This window comes from Oryctolagus cuniculus, chromosome 14, assembly GCF_051225735.1.
Source record: "Oryctolagus cuniculus isolate XC-2025 breed Fujian yellow rabbit chromosome 14, ASM5122573v1, whole genome shotgun sequence".
NCBI classification, from domain to species: domain Eukaryota; kingdom Metazoa; phylum Chordata; class Mammalia; order Lagomorpha; family Leporidae; genus Oryctolagus; species Oryctolagus cuniculus.
In genome coordinates this window covers 75,810,845-75,835,806 of record NC_142880.1, presented here as the reverse complement: position 1 = coordinate 75,835,806, position 24,962 = coordinate 75,810,845, and the positions used below count along the sequence as shown (strand labels likewise).

Here is a 24,962-nt window from a genome sequence, read left to right as displayed (position 1 = left end):
AGCTGCCACCTGCAGCACCAGCTTCCCAAATGGGTGTCAATTCGATTCTCACCTGCCCCACTTCTGATCCATATCCCTGCTAATGCACCTGGGAAAGCAGCAGAGGACGGCCCAAGTTTTTGAGCCCCTGCACTGATGTGGGAGACCTGGAGTTAGCTCCTGGGTCCTGGCTTCAGTCTGGCCCAACTCTGGCAATTGCAGCCATTTGGTGAGTGAACCAGTGGATAGTCCTGTCTCCCCCTCCCTAACTCTGCCTTTCCAGTAAATAAAAAATAAATATATTTTAAAAAGGACTGCAATATTTAGGGGACAGTAACATGATTAGCAGCATTTGATTTTTTTAAAAAGTGTGTGGAAACAGACAGATCATGACTTGATACTACTGTAGCTCAGTCTCATGAGTACATGGAGTTCCCTATACTATTACCCACCTACTGGGTAGCAGGGGCACAAGCACTTGGGCCATCCTCCGCTGCTTTCCCGGGGGCCTCAGTGAGCTGGATCCCACGTTGGGCAGCCAGGACTCAAACCGGCATCCATAACGGGATACCAAATTGCAGGTGGTGGCTTTACCATCTAATCCACTACGCCCGCTCCCTACAAAGCTCTTAAGTTTTTAAAACGCACTGACTTGGTCTAGGGTACTAAATAAATAGTAAGCAGTTCCTCTAGAACTCCATGACTTGCCCTCCCGTGGTTACACGCATCAGCCTACACGTGTTCAGGGTCCAGTAATTACAAAACCTAAACTGAGCAAGGCTAGACTTTATTATGCCCTGAACGTCTGCTGAGCCTCTCACTTAACGCTCACAACAACCCTATCGGTGGGCACTAACAGAATCCCCTTCACTCTACAGGAGAGTGAGCTACGGCGTCATCACATTTCTCTCTCCTGCTGCTATCTGATCTTCCCCTCTGGTCAACTCGCTGCTTCTAAGTTCCTTCCCTTTTTACTCAACCAGCTCTTGGTCTTATCAAAGATTCTGGCTGACACTGCAGGTACAGAACCTGGGGGGTGCCCCCACCTGCCCTCACGACCCCACCACGAAGACAGGGGTAGGCTCAGGGTAACGGAAGAGGGGAAGGGAGCGGCGGGAGTTCCTGCAGCCTGCGGATACCAAGAACGCCACGACCCGGCCTCCCCAAACCAGCATTCCCCCTCTCTCCCCGACCTCTTTCTCAAGTCCCTTCGCTTCCCCCAAGCCACTCAATTTACGCCCCACTTTCTCGTGCTCTTTACAGGGGTCTTGTTTCCTGCCCTCATCACCGAGAGGAATCGTGTTTTCAACCCTCAATACCGACAGAAAAAATAAAAACGTATGACGTATTCCTTACCCGGCCTTGTCCGCAGACCCTGGCGGACCCTTCCATTTCCCCTTCTCCTTGTCTTTCTTGGTTCCGGACGCAGTGGTCGAGTCATCCTCGAACACGCTGAAGAGCTCATCCCCGAACGCGTCCGCCATCTTTCAGAACCGCAAGACCCAATCTTCCCTCTACCCACGATGCCTTGCAACCGCACCGAGCGTGACGTCCAAGGACGGCTCAACAGTGGCCCGCAGGAGACAAAAGTAATCGAGTCGCGCAGCCGACGGAAGTTCTTCCCAGATTCATTCTCTTTTTGTTCTTCCTCTCCCTTTCAGACCACTAAGGGTAAACAGCTCGAGGCTAGAGAGAGACAACAGTCAGCCACAATTGGTCCCCGACCCCCGGCAGGTACCGGGAGGGGGAAGGGCAAGAAGGCGGATCCCGGTGAATCGGACCAATCGCGTGGCAGCGGTCGCCGAGACCGGAGAAGCCCGGATGGGGGAGGCTAGGTGGCGGAGCACGAGCAGTGGAATGTGAAGAACTCTCCAGGGCTGTGCGGTGTCGCCTGAGGTCACTGGGCCGGGAGGAATCTTCTGCCACTGCTACAGCATGGGCGGCAAGAACAAGAAACACAAGGCACCCGGGGCCGCAGCAGTCCGGGCTGCCGTGTCCGCTTCCAGGGCCAAATCCGCCGAGGCCGCAGCAGCCGGCGAGGCCCAGAGCAAGAAGCCGGTGGCCAGGCCACCTCCCGCCGCCGCTGCCGGCGCCAGGGAGCCCCGAGTCAAACAAGGTACGAAGGATCGCTAGCCCCTGCCTGTCAACCCGAAGACTCTCTGCTGCCTGTGCCTGGGAAGGAGGCTTCCAGCCTGGGCGGATTCTCGGGCTCCCAAATCTGTATCACACCTGCTGGCTCTCCAAGGGGTGGCCTTATTTTAGATCAGTCTAAGCTGTGAGAGCCCCCACGGTTCCCGACTGTAGGGTTGTAGCTGCCTGGCGTCTCCCTTCTGTTGCCCACTTTTCCTTCTTCCAAGAACAAAGTAAATGCATTCGCCCCTGTGTCGGCAGGGAGCCGTCCGCGGCCGTCATCCTCGGCTAGCTAGGCTCCGCAGAGACTGGTACCGAGTGGAGTTCCGTCCTAACCTCCCGTTTTCTACCTGCTCTTCGTATCGCTTTCAGCAGCGATGTGGTGTCACCAAGTGTTCTGGAAAAATCAATCATAAGAATGGCAGTCACTTCCATACACAGTGAGCACGGGTGTGACCTATGATAAAACTGCTTTTCTTTTCCGCAGCCATGAATTTTTGCTTGACTTGCAGATTGGTTTGAGAGCTCATCTTTGGAGCTGGCCAGTTCCTGCTGCAGATCAGCAGGCCACTCGGCTTGTAGCTCTTCTTGGAATACTCGTTGAACGAATATTTCTTGGGCATCTGTGTATATATGAACACCGTATATCTGACATGGTGTTGGGAATGAGATGAGTGAAATACTGTAGAGACATCACCTTTCATGGAACTTGCCAGTCTCGTGGCAGAGATAGGCATTAACCGTGTGGACATATAGCTTTATAACGATAAGTGCTACGAAGACAAGCCTGAGAGTTTTTAAACAGGGTAATCTATTACTGGGGGCAGCAAGAATCTCGGGTGGTCTCTAAAGAAGTGACAAACTAAGATGGAGATGGAAAAGGAGTTAGTATTCCAGCGGAGGTAATGACCGCCTTGTGCGAAGATCTTGGGAAAGAACCTGGGGTTCTGGAAGAATTCGCAGAGTAAGCATAGGGTAGGAAGATAGACTGGAAAAGCAGGCAGATAGCAGATCTTCAGGTAGAAGGTGGCTACCAGTTCTTGACCCTGCAATTTATTGTAATCTGTATCTAGTTATGATGAGAAATACACAGAATGTCTCCCATCTACTCTGGACTAGGCTTATTTTTAACTTTCGCTTTGTCTTTTGCTGATAGGTGCCCACATTTTTGGACCTCTCTGATAGTCATTTGTTGTATCATCAGGTTCTTAGGCCTCTAGTCCCCAGATGCCAACCTCTCCCAGGATGGCAGTTCTTGACAGTGTAGTTCCCTCCCATACCCCTTCCAGGAGAGTACATCTGTTTCCATTACTTGTATCTTTTCCTTTGTAAACCAATGTGTCATATCTTGGTTGCACTTTTAAACTCAAGGCAGCTGTTTCTACATTTGCTTGGACTATTTGGCCATGTTTTGGCAAGCATCTCAAATTTAACATTGCTAATACTAACCTCCCTCTTTCCCTAAACTAATTTTCCCTTCTGGCTTTAAACTTGTAGCTTCCAGAATTTGAGAGAGTAAATTCATATACTGTTCAACCATCAAGTTTGTAGTCTTTAATTTTGGCAGCACTAGAATGCTACTACCAGGATCTTGGACTTGCTTCTCAGAAGAAAAGACAGCAGGAACTCCTGCCTCCCTTTCTACCAGCATCCTTCCTTGAGAAGGAGTGCTTTCTCTTCAGATGTCCCGTCTTCGCTGCTAGCAATCTAACATTCCCAGCTAAGTGCCAGGAAGAAAAGCATCTAATTAAAAATATGAAGACAGATTTAATGTAAAAGAGACAGACATTTGCATTTTACGAGAAACTGGTTAACCTAGGAGAAAGCTAATGGATAAAATGTTCTAAAAAATTAAAAAAGGGGTATCACTAACTACTAGATTGAATTACTTGGTTAAATGTGGAGAAATGAACAAAACTAAAATATTTAACTATCTTTGGGAGAAATTAAAATAACATAATGAATATTACCCATTAAATTGCCTTGACTCTTTGTTTTCTATTATATATAGGTCCAAAAATTTATAGTTTTAATTCTGCAAATGACTCTGGTGGCCCTGCAAATGTGGATAAATCTATTTTGAAAGTAAGTAACCAAGGTTTTGAGTCATTTCAATAGGTGTTCTTTTTTTTCTTCAAAAACCTGATGTATCTTTAAATATAAAAATTTAATTATTATAAATTTTTGCAAATAATACTCTTAAGAGCTAATCTGTAATAAATAAAAGTAAATAACACAGATGATGAGAGCCTGTAAGAAATTTTGGTCTCCATTAGGTGAATATATCCTTTTGGGTCTGACTTAGAATACCTTTCCAACCTACTCTGTATCACTCTTCACTTTAATTTTAGTTCATGAGACATCACTTTTCTCAAATCCTGTATGGTTTTATGACTCCAATTTTCGCCCATATATTCTCAGCCTAGAATGCAGAAGTCCTTTATAACTTACCAGGTTGATTTTTCTTGGTGGGTCTATTAGCACTTAATGTATCTTTTTTTTTTTTAAGCTGTATTTATTTATTTGAAAGTCAGAATTACACAGAGAGAGAAGGAGAGGCAGAGAGAGAGGTCTTCCATCTGCTGGTTAACTCTCCAATTGGCCGCAACAGCTGGAGCTGCGCCAATCTGAAGCCAGGAGCTTAGAGCGTCTTCTGGGTCTCCCATGCGGGTACAGAGGCCCAAGGACTTGGGCCATCTTCTACTGCTTTCCCAGGCCATAGCAGAGACCTGCATCGGAAGTGGAACAGCCGGATCTTGAACCAGTGCCCATATGGGATTCTAGCATTGCAGGCAGGGGCTTTACCCACTACACCACGTCATCCCCCCCTTAATGTATCTTTTTAAAGACTTGTTATGCGGGGTTATAATTTGTCTCTCTATGATGTTTGCTGGGCCAAACTGAATTTCTGAAGTATATTTTTATGCTTTTTGCATAGTAGACATTCAGTAAGAAGTGATAGAGCCAATGCTATGGCATAGTAGACTAAGCCTCTGCCTGTGGTGCCAGCATCCCATATGAGTGCTGGTTCATGTCCTGGCTGCCCCTCTTCCAATCAGCTCTCTACTATGGCCTGGGAAAGCAGTAGAAGATGGCCCAAGTGCTTGGGCCCCTGCACGCATGTGGGAGACCTGGAAGAAGTTTCTGACTCCTGGCTTTGGATCGATCCAGCTCCAGCCATTTGGGCCATTTGGAGAGTGAAGCAGCAGATGGAGGACCTTTCTCTCTGTCTCTCCCTCTCTCTGTCTGTAACTTTACCTCTCAAAGAAATAAATAAAATCTTTTAAAAAGAAAAAAGCAATAAAGGAAAGATTTTTACAGATAGATGTTGTGTAGTCTTAGGTTAAAAATGTGAGATAAATGAAAGGTAAAATAGCTAGGAGGGAAAAATAAGAATCAAACTCTGGGGACCAAAAGACCTTTACATCATCTATTCCTTTTTTATTTTATCAGACTAAGTGTTTGGACTGGTTTACCTTAAGGCATATTTCTGTACTTCATCCTCAATGATTCTGATTTGTAATGTTTAGGATAGGGCTATGGAATCTATATCATAGCAATGTAAGGGTAGTCCCAGAACAATGTCTTGAAACATTGGCCTCAAGAGGCCTTATAAAAGAATTTTCTTCTTGCTAAGTGTAGTCTTGTTGATTTCTATATCTTATTTTTTTTCTTAAGTATGTGTTAGGCATATAGTCAAAGGAACACTAGTCCAAAAAATGAAAGCTGTATCTGATTTTAGCTAAAATTTTGGGGTTGGTTGTTAGGAATCTAGAAAACTATATGATTTCCTTCTGATTTTTTAATAACTTAGTTTCTAATTGATATTTCTGTTTTGGCTTCAACAGGTGGTAATTAATAACAAACTAGAGCAAAGAATTATTGGAGTAATCAACGAACATAAAAAGCAAAATAATGACAAGGGAATGATTTCTGGAAGACTGACTGCCAAAAAATTACAGGTATTTAGCAAACTTTTTAGAAGTTCCTTTTAGTGGGTCATTTATAAGCTTCACATGTAAGATAAAAATACTTTTGAGGCCAGCATTATGGCAGAGCAGTTAAGCCGCCATTTGCAATGCCAGCATCACATATGGGTTCAATTCCTGGCTGCTCCATTTCCTATCCACCTCCTTACTAATGTACCTGGGAAAGCAGCAGGAAATGACCTACATGAAGCTTCTAGCTCCTGACCCAGTCCTGGCCATTGCAGCCATTTGTGGGATGAACCCATGGATGGAAGATCTCTCTCTTTCTGTCTCTCCCTCTGTCTCTGTAGCTCTGCATTTTAAGTAAATAAATAAATAAAACAAACACACACACATTTTTTCCTACTTCCCTGGAAAGTTTATGTAGATGGTTTCCATCTGCAAGATGAGAGAGGGAATAAAACAAATGCATACATTAAAATAAGAGAACAAAATAACAGCCTCAAAATTATCTTAGTGAATACCTACTATGTTAGACTCTGTGCTGGGCACTTTGCTGGATGTATTTGGTCTTGTTTTTTCAAATGAAAATTGAATCTTGGAAAGATGACAGCAGGTTGGAGCCTCAGGTTATGAATGAGTAAGTAACAGTATGCCGGCTCAATTTGAACACAACTCTAAAAATTGTGCTTTAGAAAGTAACTAAGTTGCTTTATCTTTATGTATAAAGATGTTCATTGAAACACTGTTATTTTTAAAAGAAAATATCCTAAGTGTCTAGCCACATGAAAATGTTAAATTATGATGTGTCTATTTAATTGAACATTGTATAACTATTAAATGATGAAGAGTTTCTTAAAATATGGGAAGATGCTTATGTTAAAATGTTAAGTGAAATTTGTTTTTACAAAAATCATAGAAAAATTAATGGAAACATACCACACTATAGTAATATTTTTGCTGAATGAGAATATAAGCAATTTCTCCTCGTCTTTTTTGTTTAAAATATTATCTGTCATTCCCAGATTATCAATATAAAGAGCATATTTGTTAACTACTGAAAGCATTTTTTGAAACTAAAATTATATTAGAATTTCTGGTTTAAAATGAATGAGAAAAAATTAGCAATGAAAGAAGAGAAAATTAACAAATGTGACTTTTTTTTACATTTTCCTTTTATAGGATTTATACATGGCTTTACAAGCATTTTCATTTAAGACTAAAGACATTGAAGATGCAATGACCAATACACTTTTACATGGAGGTGATCTTCATTCTGCCTTGGATTGGCTCTGTTTAAATCTTTCAGATGGTAAATAATATTGACCTTTAATTCTTTGTTTAAAACCTTTTGTAATAGTACCAGTATTTATCTTAACCTTTTGACTTGTACTTAAAATTTTTCACTGTTATATTCACTTTTAAAGTGTTCTCTTTCTCTTTTTTTCAGTATATTCTTAGAGGTTGTGATATATGCAAGAAAAAAATTTTGTGTGCCACTTTCAGTTTTTGGTGGTCATTTTACAATGCAGTTAAAGTAACAGTCTCAAATTTTGCCTCACTGTAACCCTATTGGGTTTTGATTTAAATATTAGGGCTGTCCTTGAATAAATAATATATAATGAATAGTATGTAATTACACAGAGGATCATGGTCATAATCTGTGACAAGAACCTGGAGTGCAAGTCATTTTAGTAGCTGATTAAGGACATGACACCCAAATAGTGAGAAAGGTTAAGATCTTTTTTTGAAAATTTAGGAGTTTATCGTGGTGAGCATGAAATAAATGGCCAGGTAGAAGTGGGCTAGCTATCATCTGATGAATGTGTCTACTTCTAGTTCAACAAGTAAAACCAGGTTCATCACAGGATTTCCCAGGAGATGAGAGTTAGAAGAAAATTATTTGCTATAAGCCTATGCTGGATATATGTATATGCTTAACAAATATTTATGTGTCGTATGTATCATATGCATCCTTATTTTCAACACAGTCTATTTTATTTTAAGATGCACTTCCTGAAGGATTCAGTCAGGAATTTGAAGAGCAGCAAGCTAAAAGTAGGCCAAAATTTCAGGCTCCTCAAATACAAGCCACTATTTCACCTCCATTGCAACCTAAAATCAAAAAACAGGAAGAAGACCCTAAGATTAAGGTAATTTAGAAGTAAGCATTGGAAGTTACATAAAATCAGAATGAAGCACATGTAACAGTTTATGAGTACAATTCCTGTTTCTGAAACATTTTCAGTTCTTACATATAACTGATGGGTTTGCCAGGCTTTTCTATCACTTTTTCAGTTATCTATTGTTGCATGACAAGCCACCCCAAAATGTAGTAGTGTAAGCCAACTAGTTCTTTTTCCTCATTCTTCTGCAGTCTAGGCTGTGCTCAGCTGGCTGGTTTTTCCATTCCAAGAGATATCTATTAAAGCTGGGACATCCACAGTGGCATCTTTAATAGAATGACTAGTTCCTCAGCTGGAGGCCAGCCAAGCATCCCTCACACTTCTCTCCCTCCACATGGTCTTACCACATAACTAACTTGGGTTTCCTCAACTGTGTGGTAGTCTCCAGCTGGTCAGATTTCCTACAAAGCATCTGGCTTCCAAGAGCAGATATTTCAAAATGATAAAACACAGTGTAAAGATTCTTACCAAACTCCTGTTTTGTCCCTCTTGCTAATGTCCCATCGGTTGAATCAGTTCACATGGCCATACCCAAGGTCTGTGGACATTAGGTATACTCTGTGTATTATAAAACATTTTTGGAAATATCCTCCTAATAAAAGCACTGTTTTCAAGAAATAACACAAGTTTTTAGTAGTTCTCTTTTAATTCTGTTTTATCTATTTATGTTAACATAGTTTGGATTCTGTAGGTTTAGACTTCTTAAATTAATGTTGAGTTCAATTCATTCATCCTTCTCTGAACAATAAAGAATATGATTTTAAGGCTTTTGTGTTTGCTGTTTGTGAATGTGAAGAAATTGTAAAAGCAGTGACATTGATAGTTAAGACATCTTTTTCTAACTTTGGTATTTCAAACATTTGTTTTCTCTTTGTAGCCAAAAAAGGAAGACAAGAATATGGAAGTAAATATGAAGGAGTGGATTTTGCAGTATGCTGAACGACAAAAAGAAGAAGAAAAGAGTGAAAGTTCTAAAAGTTTAGAAGAGGAAGAAAAATTTGACCCTGTGAGTAGAAATCTGTAGTAGGCCTATAATTAGATATTCCTGGGCAAAATACTGTACTTTTCTGAGCCTACTTTCCTTATTTATAAATTAGAGAAATATCTCTAGGAGTTGCTGTAAAAATTAAACAGACTAACACTTACTTAAAATTTTGGCATAAAGTAACCTCTTCATAGATGTCAATTACATTTCTCCCATGCTTAAGAAGATAACCATCTGAAGACCCTAAGTGTAAGGAGTATGCTAAATTCTTTCGGTAATACTTGCAAAAAAAGAATAATGGTTGTCAGAGGCTGACGGTGGGGAGAGGTTTGTGGGGAGTTTCTGTTTTATGAGTTTTAGCTTTGCCAGATGGAAAGAGTTTTAGAGATGGATAGTGGTGATGATGGTTGTACAAACCACTGAACAGTACATTTAATATTGGTTAACATGGTAAACGTTGTGGGGAAAATGGGCTGAGGAGCCAAAGATGGCAAGGGAAGCATAGGTGGAGGGATGGTGGTGTGAGTGCCATATATAGTATAGAGAGGAAAGGGTGAGTGTGATTTGGACAAATTTAAGGAGATACCTAAACCTCCCATCTACACTTCTACACAGTGTGGTCCCGGAATTCATCTAGTTGTGCTTGCTCAGTTGTCTCTTCCCTTGCTTTCAACAGTTGTGTTTCATAGCAGCGCCACTCATGCCATCCTCTTCTCTACCCCATGCCTTTATGCTTCTACTCTGCTGCCACAACTAGTTTGTTTACCTGGAAGCTTCCTACTGGGGCCAGTGCTGTGGCACAGCAGGTCAACCTACCGCCTGCAATGCCAGCATCCCTTATGGGTGCCAGTTCAGGTCCCTGCTGCTCCACTTCCGATCCAGCTCCCTGCTAATGGGCCTGGGAAAGCAGTAAAGGATAGCCCAAGCGCTTGGGTCCCTGCACCCATGTGGGAGACCAGGAAGAAGCTCCTGGCTCCTGGCTTCGGCCTGGTCCCACCACCAGCCATTATAGCAGTTTGGTGAGTGAACCAGTGGATGGAAGATCTCTGACTCCCCTTCTTTCTATAACTCTGACTTTCAAATAAATAAATCTTTTAAAAAAGAAAACTCTTCCTAGTTTTTGCTCAGTAGTTATGTCCTCCATTTCTGGAACATCCATGTTTCCTAGGTGCCATTTTTATTTAATGTATCTGACTGTTGTCCATAAAATCCAGATTACGGAAAGGCAGCTTTCAGATGCGTATTGTTACATACACAATCCTCTAAATGCACATATTTATATAATAATTTTTACAGAAATGAACTCATTTTTTCTTTTTAAAGATTTATTTATTTGAGGCCGGCGCCGCGGCTCACTAGGCTAATCCTCCGCCTTGCGGCGCCAGCACATCGGGTTCTAGTCCCGGTCGGGGCGCTGGATTCTGTCCCGGTTGCCCCTCTTCCAGGCCAGCTCTCTGCTGTGGCCAGGGAGTGCAGTGGAGGATGGCCCAAGTGCTTGGGCCCTGCACCCCATGGGAGACCAGGAGAAGCACCTGGCTCCTGGCTCCTGCCATCGGATCAGCGTGGTGCGCCGGCCGCAGCGCGCCGGCCGCGGCGGCCATTGGAGGGTGAACCAACGGCAAAGGAAGACCTTTCTCTCTGTCTCTCTCTCTCACTGTCCACTCTGCCTGTCAAAAAAAAAAAAATACATATTTATTTATTTGAAAGGCAGAGCAAAAGATAAGAGAGATCTTCCATCTATTGGTTCACTCCCTAAATTGCCACAGCAGCCAGGTCTGGGCCAGGCTGTAGTCAGCAGCCCAGAATTCCGTTTGGGTTCCCCACATGGGTGGCAGGGACGCAGTACTCTTTGAGCCATCTTCCACTGCCATCTTCCACTGCACATTAGTGGGAAACTTGATAGGAAATGGAGCAACCAACACTCAAACTGGCATTCCGATATGGGATGCCCACATTGTACGCTGTGACTTAACTTGCTGCACGACTATACCAGTCCCTCGTACTTACTTTTATTCTGAAGTTTGCTTTGTTTTATTTAATGGGTCAAGAAAGTTTCTCCATGTGGATTATATTTTTTCTTTTGCTATCTCATACTTTTTCTAGCAATTGAATAGTTTTCTCTGCAGAGATATATTAGATATGATTTCCAGTTTTTCTTTTTACCATCAGCACTTCAATAAACATTTATGTGCCTCACAATCTCTGCATTTGCTTTATTTCCTATAAAAAATTGCTAAAAGTGAATTTGCTGACTCAAAGAATAAGGTCAAAAATCCCAGGTTTTGAGAGAATATATTGACCATTGATAAATTAATCTTAGCTCTTCTTTTTATTTCCACTTCATTGACTTACTTGAAACAGAATGAAAGGTACTTGCACCTTGCAGCGAAATTTCTGGATGCGAAGGAACAAGCAGCTGCCTTTAAACTAGAAAAAAACAAGCAAGGCCAAAAAGAGGCTCAAGAAAAGATAAGGAAATTTCAAAGAGGTAAACACATCCAGATTCTCCTGTGTGTAAATGTAATTGTCTTGTCTCTGTCAGCCTTCCTAGGATGGAGGATGCCTTTTTATGGGTGTGCTGTTTGCTAACAGTTTATGCCTGGGGTTGGCAAACTTATCTGTAATAAGCTGTTACAGAAACCTGGAGTTGGAAAACTCCCTTCATTCAAACAGGCACCAGAGACAGTGGAGGATCCTGGCAGTTTATGCACACCAGCGGGCTCAGCTGGAATCTCTTCCTGAGAACTGAGCAACAATCCTGAGTTTCTTACACTGCTTATAGGTTCATCAGCGTCAGATCTTAACTGTAACAGCACTGGTGGGTTCAGATTGCAGCCTATGTGACTTAGGACCGCACTTCCCATGGCCAGTGGGTCCGGCATGTTTATTTTATTTTTTTTTATTTTTTTATTTTTTTGACAGGCAGAGTGGACAGTGAGAGAGAGAGACAGAGAGAAAGGTCTTCCTTTGCCGTTGGTTCACCCTCCAGTGGTCGCCACGGCCGGCACACTGTGGCCGGCACACCGCGCTGATCCGATGGCAGGAGCCAGGTACTTCTCCTGGTCTCCCATGGGGTGCAGGGCCCAAGTACTTGGGCCATCCTCCACTGCCTTCCCGGGCCACAGCAGAGAGCTGGCCTGGAAGAGGGGCAACTGGAACTAGAACCCGGTGTGCCGGTGCCGCAAGGCGAAGGATTAGCCTAGTGAACCGCGGCGCCGGCCCCGGCATGTTTATAAAAGAGATACCAGGGGAAGACTATAGGGCAGGGTTATGTCTGGAGTTACAGAAGCAGAACTTAGGACATCTTCCCAACCTGGACTCGGTAACAGTGGGAGCTGCCTCACTGGTTAATTGGGAGCAGCCACTTTTCAAGGTTTGTGTTGGGAGCAGGGGGCCCGCTCTTCTGTCTTTGTCTCTGGCTATGGCCGTATTTCCTCTACAGAGCTAGACAGTAAATATTGTGGACTTCACCACTGCATACTCTTGTCACCACTTTTTTTTTCTTTAAGATTTTATTTGCTTATTTGAGAGGTAGAGTTACAGTGAGAGAAAGAGACAGAAAAGTCTTCCCTCCGTTGGTTCACTTCCCAAATGGCCGCAACAGCCGGAGCTGCGCTGATCTGAAGCCAGGAGTCAGGAGCTTCTTCCAGGTCTCCCATGCAGGTGCAAGGGCCCAAGCATTTGGGCCATCCTCCACTGCTTTCCCAGGCTATAGCAGAGAGCTGGATGGGAAGAGGAGCAGACAGGACTAGAACTGGCACCCATATGGGATGCCAGTGCCGCAGGCGGAGGATTAACCTACTGCACCATGGTGCCGGCCCTCTGTCACCACTTTTCAACACTGCTGTTACTGCATGAAAGTAGCAATTGATAATAAAAAAATGAAGGGCTCTGTTCCTATCACACTTTATTTATAGACACTGAACTATAAATTTCAGATAACTTTCTCATGTTCTCTTTTTATTCTCTTTATTTTTTTAACCACTTGAAAATGTAAAAGCCATTCTAGCTGGCAAGCCAGACAAAAATAACTTGACTTGGCCTGCAGTCCACAGTTTGCTAATCTCTGGGAAACAGGCTATAGCAGAGAGCTGGATTGGAAGAGGAGCAGCTGGGACTAGAACCGGTACCCATATGGGATGCCGGCGCTTCAGGCCATGGCGTTAACCCCCTGCACCACAGCACTGGCCCCTAATCTTTGGTTTCTGTCATAAAATACCATCTCCATTCAAGAAAAAGAGGTGAACACAATTCCGTGAGTATTTATTTCTGGTAAAGATGTTTTCTATAGGCCTACTACATCTATTAAATAATTTATTTTAAAGATTTTAGTACAAGGGCCTGTGCTGTGGTGCAGTAGGTTAACACCCTAGCCTAAAGTGCCGGCATCCCATATGGGTGCCGGTTCGAGACCTGGCTGCTCCACTTCCTGTCAAGCTCTCTGCTATGGCCCAGGAAAGCAATAGAAGATGGCCCAAGTCCTTGGGCCCCTGCACACCCATGTGGGAGACTGGGAAGAAGCTCCTGGCTCCTGGCTTCGGATTGGCGCAGCTCCAGCCGTTGTGGCCATCTGGGGAGTGAACCATTGAACAGAAGACCTCTCTCTCTCTCTTTCTCTCTGCCTCTCCTCTCTCTATGTAACTCTGACTTTCAAATAAATAAATCTTAAAAAAAAAAAAAAAGATTTTAGTACATGTTGTAGGATTGCCTCTGACTTCTAGCACACATTCTTAGTAGGAATTATTAAATAATTGACTACAAGGAAAGTAAAGGAATGGTTAACTGTTTCTAGAAACATTTTTTCAAAATAAAAAGGCATTAAAACCCAGATACATGAAACTAAGCATCTGTTTTTTAGGGCCAGTGCTGCAGTGAAGTAGGTTAAGCCTCTGCTTGCAGTCCCAGCTTCTCAACTTCTCATCCAGCTCCCTGTTTAGTGGCCTGGGAAAGCAGTGGAAGATGGCCCAAGTGCTTGGGCCCCTGCATTTTAGTGGGAGACCTGGAGGAAGTTCCTGGCTACTGGCTCCAGATTAGACCAGCTCTGGCTATTGTGGCAATTAGGGGAGTGAACCAGCAGATGGAAGACCTTTCTGTCCCTCTTTCTCTCACTCTCACTCTGCCTCTCAAATAAATAAATAAATCTTTAAAAAAAAAAAAAAACAACTTTTTTTGTGAGAAACATGTAGCCTAGCAGTTAAGATGTGAGTGAAGATGTCTGCATCATGGAGTCCTGGATTTGATTCCAGCTCCAGCTCCCAATTTTAGCTGTCTGCAGAGCAGGCCCTGGGAGACAGCAGGGATGACTCAAGTGCTTGGGTTCCTGGACTGTGTTTCCACTCACCAGCCTTGGCCCAGCCCCTAGCTTGTGGGCATGTGGGGAGTGAACCAGCAGATGGGAAGAGTCTCTCTCTCTCGCTGCGCCTCTCAAATAAATAAAAAGAAATTTTCAAAAGAAAAACATATTTTCTTCTTGGTAGAAATGGAGACTTTAGAAGACCATCCTGTATTCAATCCAGCAATAAAGATTTCATATCAACAAAATGAAAGGAAAAAGCCTCCTGTAGCCACTGAAGGAGAAAGTTCTTTGAACTTTAATTTATTTGAAAAATCTGCAGCTCCTACTGAAGAAGAAAAAGGTAAAATTAAAGTGGTATAATTAATTAAGTGGTATAATTTACAAATAATAATTCAGAGTATCCTAGATTCATTTTATAGTTTCAAAGCTAATTTACAAGAATATCTAAGTTCCTCAAGATAAATTTGTTAACCTCAGAATTTTCCATGATTCTGTTCATTAAGAGGATTTCCCTACATCATTACAGAAAGGCAAGCTTTTCTATCCTTTCTTCAGCCATTCTCCTAAAAGTGCTGTTCCCAAAAAGCAAGAGACTTGATCACCAAAAAAGAAAATTTACATTATTGCATAACACTTAAAAGAACTGATCTTTGCCACTGTAGATAAAAAGAAAGAACCTCATGATGTGAGAAACTTTGACTACACTGCTCGAAGCTGGACTGGAAAATCTCCCAAACAATTCCTGATTGATTGGGTCAGGAAGAATCTTCCAAAGAGTCCAAATCCTTCGTTTGAAAAAGTTCCAGTAGGTAGATACTGGAAATGTAGGTATGTTTTTCCGATTAACTGAACTTTTAGAAAAATGTAAGATGAAAATCATTTTGTTTCCTATCAGTTAAGTTCACATTTAAGAAGCTCTCTCATTCTATATCTCATAGTAGAATGTTTATAAATCATTATCTAATATAATGCCTTTCATGAAAATATTTATAAATAGCTAGTATAAACTTAAGTAGAATGCTAATGGCATCCCAGCTTCTTTTCACTTGATTTCATTAAGAAAAAAAGATGCTTTTGCTTCCTTGTAGGGTCAGAGTAATCAAGTCTGAAGATGACGTCCTGGTAGTATGTCCTGCAATCCTAACCGAGGACGGCATGCAAGCCCAGCACCTGGGAGCCACCTTGGCCCTGTATCGTTTAGTGAAAGGGCAGGTGAGACTTCTTAGGCCTAGGCAGTTCAAAACGCCTTTGTTAAGTAATGGGTATAATATATTTTGTGGAGAGAGAGCTGTGCTTGTAGAAGGTAGTGCTTAATTATGGCCCTCCATGCCAATCTTCTGCTTACTAATTCCCGCTTCTGCTTAATCTTCATTTCTGATTATTTGTAATTTCGCTTCCTTTTACCCCTAAATATGATCTTTATCTCTTTAAACCCTCAGAGGTCTGAAAGAGACAATTTGATTCATCCAATTTGGGGGGCTATATTAATTTACAAATTAAAAATAGTTGTAGTACAACTGGTAGCTGCTAGATTTTAATGAGTTTTTCTATTTTTAGGTGGCATATAAATTTTAACAAAGACCTCTAACTCAAAATGGTTATTGGTTGCCTACATGGAGGTCAACCAAACCTAAAATTTTTAAAAGTTAGGCTGGTATTTAACAGTACTTTTAAATGTAACCTCCATTATTCAATAATTAAGCATATTTTCTTATTGTTAGGGTCTACCTTCTGCTTTCCTGGAAAGGATGAATTTACATCATTTGTTGAGCCTATTTCAAATTTTGTGTTACTGTTTGCTTGTTTTTACAGCCTTAAATAAAAAATGTCAAATTCAATTTTAGTTTTCCAAGATAATGTCTTAGTTTTGTACTAATTTAGGTTAGAAGCAGAGGCTTAAGGGTTATGTGCAGTTAATCACACTGAAAAGTTAAGACATTAAATAGAACTCCAAACAATAGTTCTTTTCCAATTTTTCCCAGTAAAATTTATTTTTTCATAGAGTGAAATCAGTAAAATTTCTTAATGTCTTTTCCCCCATTTTGCAAATTAAGGTATTAAGACTGTGTTTACTTGGTAAAAATAACTATCAATGCCAGTGGGTCCTCTTACAGCACTGAGTTAAGATAACTTAGATTCCATCCAGTGTGGTTCATTTAAAATACTTTGGCCTGTAACATTATACAATTACTAGAATCTCAAAGGACCTTTGTGCATTTTAGAAATAAGATACCATCTGTGTACATTTTGTACCACTGCAGGAATAAATAATAAACATTTATTCAGTAGTTCACCGTTTTCCAGGAATGCACACTTTGCATATATTAACTTAAAGTTAACCTCAGAGTATGTCAATAAGGGAGGTACTATTGTTAGCCCCATTTTAAAGTTAAGTTGTTCACTGAAGTCACAAAGCCTAAATGTGATGTGCTGTTTATGAATTTGCATCACATGCATTTATATATTGTATTAAAGTAATAACTGGGTGAACATTGTGGTATGGTAGGTTAAGCTGCCACTTGGGACACCTGCATCCCATGTCAGAGTGCTGGTTGTGTTCCAGATGCTCCACTTCCAATGCAGCATCCAGCTAATGCATCCTGGGAGATGGTGGCTGATGGCTGAAGTTCTTGGGCCCCTGCCACCCACGTAGTAGACCTGGATAGAGTTCTGGGCTCCTGGCGTCAGTAGGCCCAGGACCCTCCATGCCTGCTCACCCCCTGCCAATTTCTCTGCCACTCTTCCTTTCAAGTACATGAAAAGAAATGAACATAAAAAATATGAATTAATGATTTACTAGTTGAAGAGTTGAATTACGGCCAGCGCCGTGGCTCACTAGGCTAATCCTCCGCCTGCGACACTAGCACCCCAGGTTCTAGTCCTGCTTGGGGCGCCAGATTCTGTCCCGGTTGCTCCTCTTCCAGTCCAGCTCTCTGCTGTGGTCCAGGAGTGCAGTGGAGGATGGCCCAGGTCCTTGGGCCCTGCACCCACATGGGAGACCAGGAGGAAGCGCGCTGGCCGCAACACACCAGCCATAGCGGCCACTTTGGGGGTGGACCAACGGAAAAAGGAAGACCTTTCTCTCTCTCTCTCTCACTGTCTAACTCTGCCTGTCTTAAAAAAAAAAAAAAAAAAAAAAAAAAAGAGTTGAATTACATTTTAAGAGGCGTATAGCTATCCTTCTAATCTACTGAATGTCAATTCCAATAGTTAATAAAAGTAATGTACTGCTGTTCTTATCTTCTGTAGTCTGTTCATCAGTTACTTCCTCCCACTTACCGAGATGTTTGGCTAGAATGGAGTGATGCAGAAAAGAAAAAAGAAGAATTAAATAAAATGGAAACCAATAAACCACGTGATCTTTTTATTGCCAAACTTCTGAACAAGCTGAAACAGCAGCAGCAGCTGCAGCAGCAGCATTCTGAAAATAAGAAGGAAAACTCTGAAGACCCTGAGGAATCTTGGGAAAACTTAGTTTCTGAGGAGGATTTTTCTGCCCTGTCCTTGGAATCAGCAGTTGCAGAAGATCTGGAACCTGTTAGAAACCTCTTTAGAAAGTTGCAAAGCTCACCTAAATATCAGAGACTTCTAAAGGAGAGACAACAGTTACCTGTGTTCAAACACCGGGAATCAATTGTCGAAACTCTTAAAAGGCACCGAGTAGTAGTTGTGGCAGGTGAAACAGGCAGTGGTAAAAGTACTCAAGTACCACATTTTCTGTTGGAAGACTTGCTTCTGAATGAGTGGGGAACAAGTAAATGTAACATCATCTGTACCCAGCCCCGGAGAATCTCAGCAGTGAGTCTGGCCACCAGAGTGTGTGATGAATTGGGCTGTGAAAATGGACCTGGAGGAAGGGTAAGCTGTCCTTCACCTCCACCTCTGTGAATCACAACATTACTCACCTTTGCTCTTGGCACCAAAACAGCACCTGTGCCATGTACTGGTTTTGACTGTCACTGGTGTTCAATAACACATTTCAGGCATTTTTCATGTTTTCTTTAATGGATGTGTTACAATGCCACTATCTTTCATGGGAAAAGGGTTTTCAGTAATTCTGTCATTAGAATTTTCATATAAAAGAAGAAATATATTAATGTCAATCATTGAATATTCAAATATATTACGTTAAGTGGAACATTCAAAGAATATGGATTTATTTATTTAATATCATCTCAAGCCTTTTCAGATTTCCATTCATGCTCTGCAAAGAGCAGAAAAGGAAAGCAATATAGTTATAAATGTTAAACTACTTTCAAACTTTGTTTTTTTAAATGGAAAAAGTTCTTAAATGTCTGTTGTCATGTATCTGTCACACAGGTGGACACAAAACTGGCCAATGAATTAAACTGGTTAGAACCAAAAATGATGAATTGCAAATTCATTTAATTCAGATTATTTACAATTTGAATGGTTCTGGTAATGATAATAAACAAAATAATATTTTTGTCTCTCAAGTTAAAAATTTCTTATTTAGCAAGAAATCTGGATTTCTGACATGGAATTTAAGAGGATAAAAGGAGAGATATGGGGATGACAGATATGTATACTAGTAAGACAAAGGAATGACTCAAGAAGAAAGAAACTGATAGGAATAAATGTAACTTCCAGAATTCCCAGTGGGCACCACTGGTTTGATACCAACTGCATTTTAATGGTGGCAAGTTTTATGAGTTCTTGGTAGAAAAGTAGACCAAATAACAAAGCCTGTTTTAAAATTCTATTCCTAAATACCTTAATATTTTGCTGCAAGATATTTGTGTCTTAGCATCAACAGGTTTTTGTCTTGTTAAAAAAATGATTTTTCTGTTTAAAATTACCAAAACAGGCCGGCGCCGCAGCTCACTAGGCTAATCCTCTGCCTGCGACGCCGGCACCCCAGGTTCTAGTCCCAGACGGGGCGCCGGATTCTGTCCCGGTTGCCCCTCTTCCAGTCCAGCTCTCTGCTGTGGCCCGGGAGTGCAGTGGAGGCTGGCCCAAGTGCTTGGGCCCTGCACCCCATGGGAGACCAGGGGAAGCACCTGGCTCCTGGCTTTGCATCGGCGCAGTGTGCCAGCCGTGGCAGCCATCTGGGGGGTGAACCAACAGAAAGAAGACCTTTCTCTCTGTCTCTCTCTCTCTCACTGTCTAACTCTGCCTGTCAAAAAAAAATTACCAAAACAGAGTTTATAATTTTATGGAATTGAAGAACATGAGAAAGTATTTACTAGGTTATACTAAGTAAACTTAGATCATTCCATTTAGGAGCATGATCAGTGCCTGGGCGTCACTGTTTACAGTTTGTTTCTCACATTACTGTGCGAAGAGTCTAATCATGACCTTGTGTTCTCCCTTCAGAATTCTTTGTGCGGATATCAAATTCGGATGGAGTCTCGAGCTAGTGAATCTACCAGGTTACTCTATTGTACAACAGGGGTTTTGCTAAGGAAACTTCAAGAGGATGGTCTTCTAAGTAATGTGTCTCATGTTATTGTAGATGAAGTGAGTAGATTCTATAATTCTGTTCATATAAATTGTGAATGGTTTTGTTTTAAAAAACTATTGTCTCTAACACGAGCTAATATTTTCTTCATACTTACTAAATGGCAGATACTTTTTAAATAATTAATTTCCTTCAATAAGTGTATCTCATTTTAACTGATTTACTTAATAAGTACTCTATAATATCTGCAATATGCTTATTACTGTTCAAAGGATTTTAGGCATTTATATTTATATAAATTTTCATATATTTATATATAAATTCATTTACTCATTCCAGCAACCCATTGAAGTAGCTGTTGTCTTTATTTTACAGTTGAGAAACTTGAGGTACAAATAATTTGCCCATAGGGCTGGTGCCATGGCTCACTTGGTTAATCCTCCACTTGCGGTGCTGGCATCCCGTATGGGCACCAGGTTCTAGTCCTGGTTGCTCCTCTTCCAGTTCAGCTCTCTGCTGTGGCCCGGGAGGGCAGAGGAGGATGGCCCAGGTGCTTGGGCTCCTCTACCCGCATGGGAGACCAGGAGGAGGCAACTTGCTCCTGGCTTCAGATTGGCACAACGCTGGCCATAGCGGCCATTTGGGGGCTGAACCAACAGAAGGAAGACCTTTCTCTATGTCTCTCTCTCTCACTGCCTATATCTCTACCTGTCAAAAAAAATAATAATAATAATATGCCCAGGTGCACATACCCAATGATGTTCTGCAGCTTAGGGTTCAAATGCAGGCAGTCTGACCAGTATACTGGATTGTGTATCTACTGTGGTTCTTAGAAAAGATAAGAAATGTTCATGAGCATGTCATTTTCTCTATAGATATGCCTGCACTTGAATCGAATTTAAATGCACACTTGAATTATGCCAAGTTTCACATTATAGTTATTTTAAATGGCATACTAGCCTACTCTGTAAACTAATTTGCATGTTTGTAACTTTTCAAAAGATACTGCATTTTTATTATTCAGAAAATATTAAAAATTACCCTGATGTAAAGTTTTTGTGAATGACTGTTAATTCACCAAGTTCAGAGAACTATAGTGAAAGTTCATCCATTCATTGATTTTTAATTAATACACTACTTATAGTTTATTGGATTATTTTCTTTCTTTTGGTTAGAAAATACTAGAAGTATAGAAAGGTAGGAAAATAAACAGTTATATTGGGGCTGGTGCTGTGGCTCAGCAGGTAAAGCTGCCACTGGGATGCCAGCATCCTACATGGGCATCAGTTGGTGTGCTGGCTGTTTTGCATTCAGCTCCCTGCTAATGGCCTGGGAAAAGCAGCAGAAGATGGCCCAAGTGTTTGGACCCCTGCCAATCATGAGGCTTCTGCCTGGTCCAGAGCTGGCCCATGTGGCCTTCTGGGGAATGCACCAGGAAATGGAAAATCTCTCTCTCTCTCTCTTTTCTTCCTTCTCCTCACTGTAGCTCTTTCAAATAAAGAAATCTTAAAAAAAAATTATAATCTCATGACACAGCAAAAAAAAGAGTTAGCATTTACTTTGTATGTTTGTTTTGTGTATATTTTATCTATAATTATTTCACAACACTAAATTATCTACAAAAACATGGTTTTAAACAGCTTTATAGTGGTATGTGATTTGAATATCTCATAATTTCTTTAACCATTTTCCTCTTGTTGGGCAATTAAGCCCATTTTAAAATAGCCTAGTTAATATTTTGGTAGTTTATGAGTGATAGGAGTTTTCATCTGAGAATCTTTATTCCTTAATGGGGGAGGGACCTGTGCTGCTATCATTGAGATGTCTAAGAGTGAATGGCAGCTTAGGGAGGCCTATGGGTAACTACTCCTGGAGTAGGGGCCAATAGAGGGAGAGTGTCACAGTTGTGGCTTTGCATGGCCAAGACCTAGAATTTATTATCATCATCAAGCATCAACATGAGTCAAAATGCTAACATATCTATTTACAATGAAAAATGTTTACTGCTAGGTATATGGAAATATTTCTATCAGCTACTTAGTAAGTTGGGACTTGGGACTCCAAGTTGTTATCAGAAAATTGCTTGGTAAATGTGAGAGGTGTTCAAAACGTTTGTGGGAAATAGGTATTTTGGAAAAACTATACATGGATTTCAAAATTTTTCCCACTAAAATAAATTTACCTTTCAATACCACTTTTTGTGAGCTTTTTGAAGTGTCTTTACATAGATCAGAGTGAACTGTATTTTAAAAACCAGATCAACTTTTAAGAATACTTATCTATATAAATTAGCATATTTATTTTTTTAAAGATTTACTTATTTGAAAGGTACAATGTCCAAAGAGTTATCTTCCATCAGCTGGTCCAGTCCACAAAAGGCTACAACAGCCAGGTCTGGACCAGGAGCCAGGAACTCCATTGTGGATTCCTACATGAGTGACAGGGGCCCAGGTATATTAGCGGGAAGCTGGATTGGAAGCAGGGTAGCTGGGATGCCAGCATTGTAAGTGGCAGCTCAAGCAGCTGCACCATATGCCAGCCCCTATGTAGATTACCATCTGTTTGATGAGGTTTTCCAAATTGCTGTCAGCTCTCAGGAGATCTCATGCCTGAGCTTCAGACTTAAATATCCAGCTGCTTTCTAAATAACTTCAAACACAACATTTCTAAAACTCCTTGCTTATGCCTTATCACCTGCCCCTCCTCATCTTTTCTGAATCTCTCTGAATGATCCCACAAAATAAAACAATCAATATTTTTCCTTCTTTTTCCCATATCCCCTACATCAATCACCTAGTCCTGTTTATTCTGCCTTTCTCACATTCACTTTTCTTTGTATCCACTGGTATTCCCCTTGTATACAGTTATCTCTAATTAGTACCAAAGCCTCTGATAAATTAAACTGCCTGCTTCTGTTTTGTTCTTCCCCACCATATTCTCCGTATTGTAGCCAGTTAGCCCTTTTTTTTACCTTAAAGATTGATTGATTGATTGATTTGAAAGAGTTACAGAGAGGTAAAGGCAGAGGCAGTGAGAGAGAGGTCTTCCATTCACGTGTTCACTCCCCAAATGGCCTCAATGTCAGGGCTGGGTCAGGCCAAAGCCGGGAGCTTTATCTGGGTCTCCCACATCGATGCAGGCGTCCAAGTACTTGGGCCATCTCCACTGCTTTCCCAGGCACATTAGCAGAGATGGATCAGAAATGGAAGAGCCAGGACTCGTACTGACACACATATGGGTTGCAGACGCCATACGCAGCAGCTTAACCCACTCTGCCACAGCACTGGCCCCAACTAGTTAGCCTTTTTAAAGTAAAACTTACACCACATGATTCTCCTGCTTTAAAATGCTTTTACCACTGTCCTCCCTAACTCATTGGGATAAAGTCTCAACTCCTTAACATGCTTTTCAAAACCTTCTGTGGCAGATTATTGAGGATTTATCCAGCTTTCTCTCTGCCTGTCCAATGCTCGAGTCTTTGTTTTTCCAGGTCCTGAAATCTATTACAACCCCCTTTCCACCATGATTTTATGTGCACTTGTGTTCCTTAACATGAATACTTTTTGCTTTCCCATCTTGTTTCTACCTCCTTTTTTCTTGTTCAAACCTATCCTAAAGTACTCAACATAAATGGCAATTACTGTTAGTAGCCTTCCTGACCACTTGGATTTACTCCCTTCATGTGTAATTTCAAATCATCCTGTACAGTGTCCTCTTACTGGACTGAACACTCTGAGATGAAGAAAACTATCTGGGTTTTTTTTTAATACCCAGCATCTAGTACAATGCTGAGTACTTATAATTTTCAGGCTTGGTTCTAAGAGCCTTACATTACCCCATTTGATGGTCACACCAATTCTCTCTATATATTTAAAGAGTTATTTACTGATTTACCTGAAAGAGAGAGCATGCTCTTCTCTCCACTGGTTCATTCCCCAAATGGCTTCAACAGGCGAGTCAAAGCCAGGAGACAGAAAATCCGTCTCAGTCTTCTACATGGGTGACAGGAGCCCAAGCACTTGGGCCATCTTCTGCTGTCTTCCTAGGCACATCAGCAGGAAGCTAGATTGGAAGCAAAGCAGCAAGGACTTACCAAACTGGCACTCCAGTATGGGATGCTGGTGTTCCAAGTGGCAGCTTAGTCCACTGCTCCACAATATTGGCCCTGAGCCAGGCATATTTAAATAATCTTCCTGAAATCATACTGTAAAGGGGCCAACCCAAGAATTAAACTCAGGCACTAGACACTTAATCATTGCTGCCTCCCTTATAAGCAAATGAATAAAGCTTAAATTTGTTATCTTGATGTTACCTTATCTTTTTATACTACCTTAAATATGCTAAAAAGTAAAATGGAATGGGAATAAGTCAGTACGGAGAGCTGGTAGACTGGTACATTCAGTAGGTACTTGTCAAGTTCAGACAGTGTACCTAGTCTGTGCTCTAGACTGGGTTTATAATACTCTTCCCTAAAATGCATGTCTTGGAAAGGCATAAAACCCCTTCTCCTGGGCAGGGACAGAGATCCTGTCAGACTTCTGTCAATCAGTTCCCTGTTTCCTAACTTACTTGAAACATACAGCTGTGGACTATACTTAAATACTAAGTACTGACTGTACCTACATGTTAACTTTCAGATTTGAGTACCTGTTTGTTTAATCTCTTCCTAGACCTTATATGTGATTAATTTATTCTGTTTGTGCCAGGTGCATGAAAGAAGTGTCCAGTCAGACTTTCTGCTGGTTATTTTGAAGGAGATTTTACAGAAACGTTCTGATCTACACTTGATTCTAATGAGTGCCACCGTGGACAGTGAAAAATTTTCTACATATTTCACACACTGCCCAATTCTGAGGATTTCAGGGAGAAGTTACCCCGTTGAGGTAAGTTTTCTTTGTAATGTGTGTGAAAGCAGGAACTCATTCCCACCAGGGAATTTCCCCAGGTGCTATGTCCTTGTCATCTAGGTCCAGTCCAGTCCTAGGGTACTTGACTCCCACATCCACGTCATTACATCCAGATTGACAGTGCCTGT

At 41.4% G+C, this 24,962-nt stretch overlaps 2 protein-coding genes across 4 annotated transcripts in view; one reads left to right on the top strand and one right to left on the bottom strand.

The window, feature by feature from the left end:
- The window catches only part of MTREX (Mtr4 exosome RNA helicase), a 101,233-nt gene extending 99,750 nt beyond the window's left edge, over positions 1-1,483 (bottom strand). For both annotated transcript variants that reach the window (XM_002714036.6, XM_089312787.1), the window contains exon 1: positions 1,336-1,483. In XM_002714036.6, coding sequence (XP_002714082.1) covers positions 1,336-1,463 — 128 coding nt within the window. In that variant the 5' untranslated portion in view covers positions 1,464-1,483. The remainder of the gene's footprint in view (positions 1-1,335) is intronic.
- A 75-nt stretch (positions 1,484-1,558) lies between these two features.
- Positions 1,559-24,962, top strand: part of DHX29 (DExH-box helicase 29) — a 49,093-nt gene continuing 25,689 nt past the window's right edge. For both annotated transcript variants that reach the window (XR_016220191.1, XM_002714035.5), the window contains exons 1-13: positions 1,559-2,095; positions 4,121-4,194; positions 5,958-6,071; positions 7,221-7,350; positions 8,046-8,191; positions 9,102-9,230; positions 11,571-11,697; positions 14,687-14,845; positions 15,168-15,333; positions 15,594-15,717; positions 17,755-18,363; positions 19,843-19,986; positions 24,634-24,810. Coding sequence is in view for 1 of the 2 variants with exons in the window: in XM_002714035.5 (XP_002714081.3) it covers positions 1,915-2,095; positions 4,121-4,194; positions 5,958-6,071; positions 7,221-7,350; positions 8,046-8,191; positions 9,102-9,230; positions 11,571-11,697; positions 14,687-14,845; positions 15,168-15,333; positions 15,594-15,717; positions 17,755-18,363; positions 19,843-19,986; positions 24,634-24,810 (2,280 nt within the window). In the remaining variant the exon portion in view is untranslated. The remainder of the gene's footprint in view (positions 2,096-4,120; positions 4,195-5,957; positions 6,072-7,220; positions 7,351-8,045; positions 8,192-9,101; positions 9,231-11,570; positions 11,698-14,686; positions 14,846-15,167; positions 15,334-15,593; positions 15,718-17,754; positions 18,364-19,842; positions 19,987-24,633; positions 24,811-24,962) is intronic.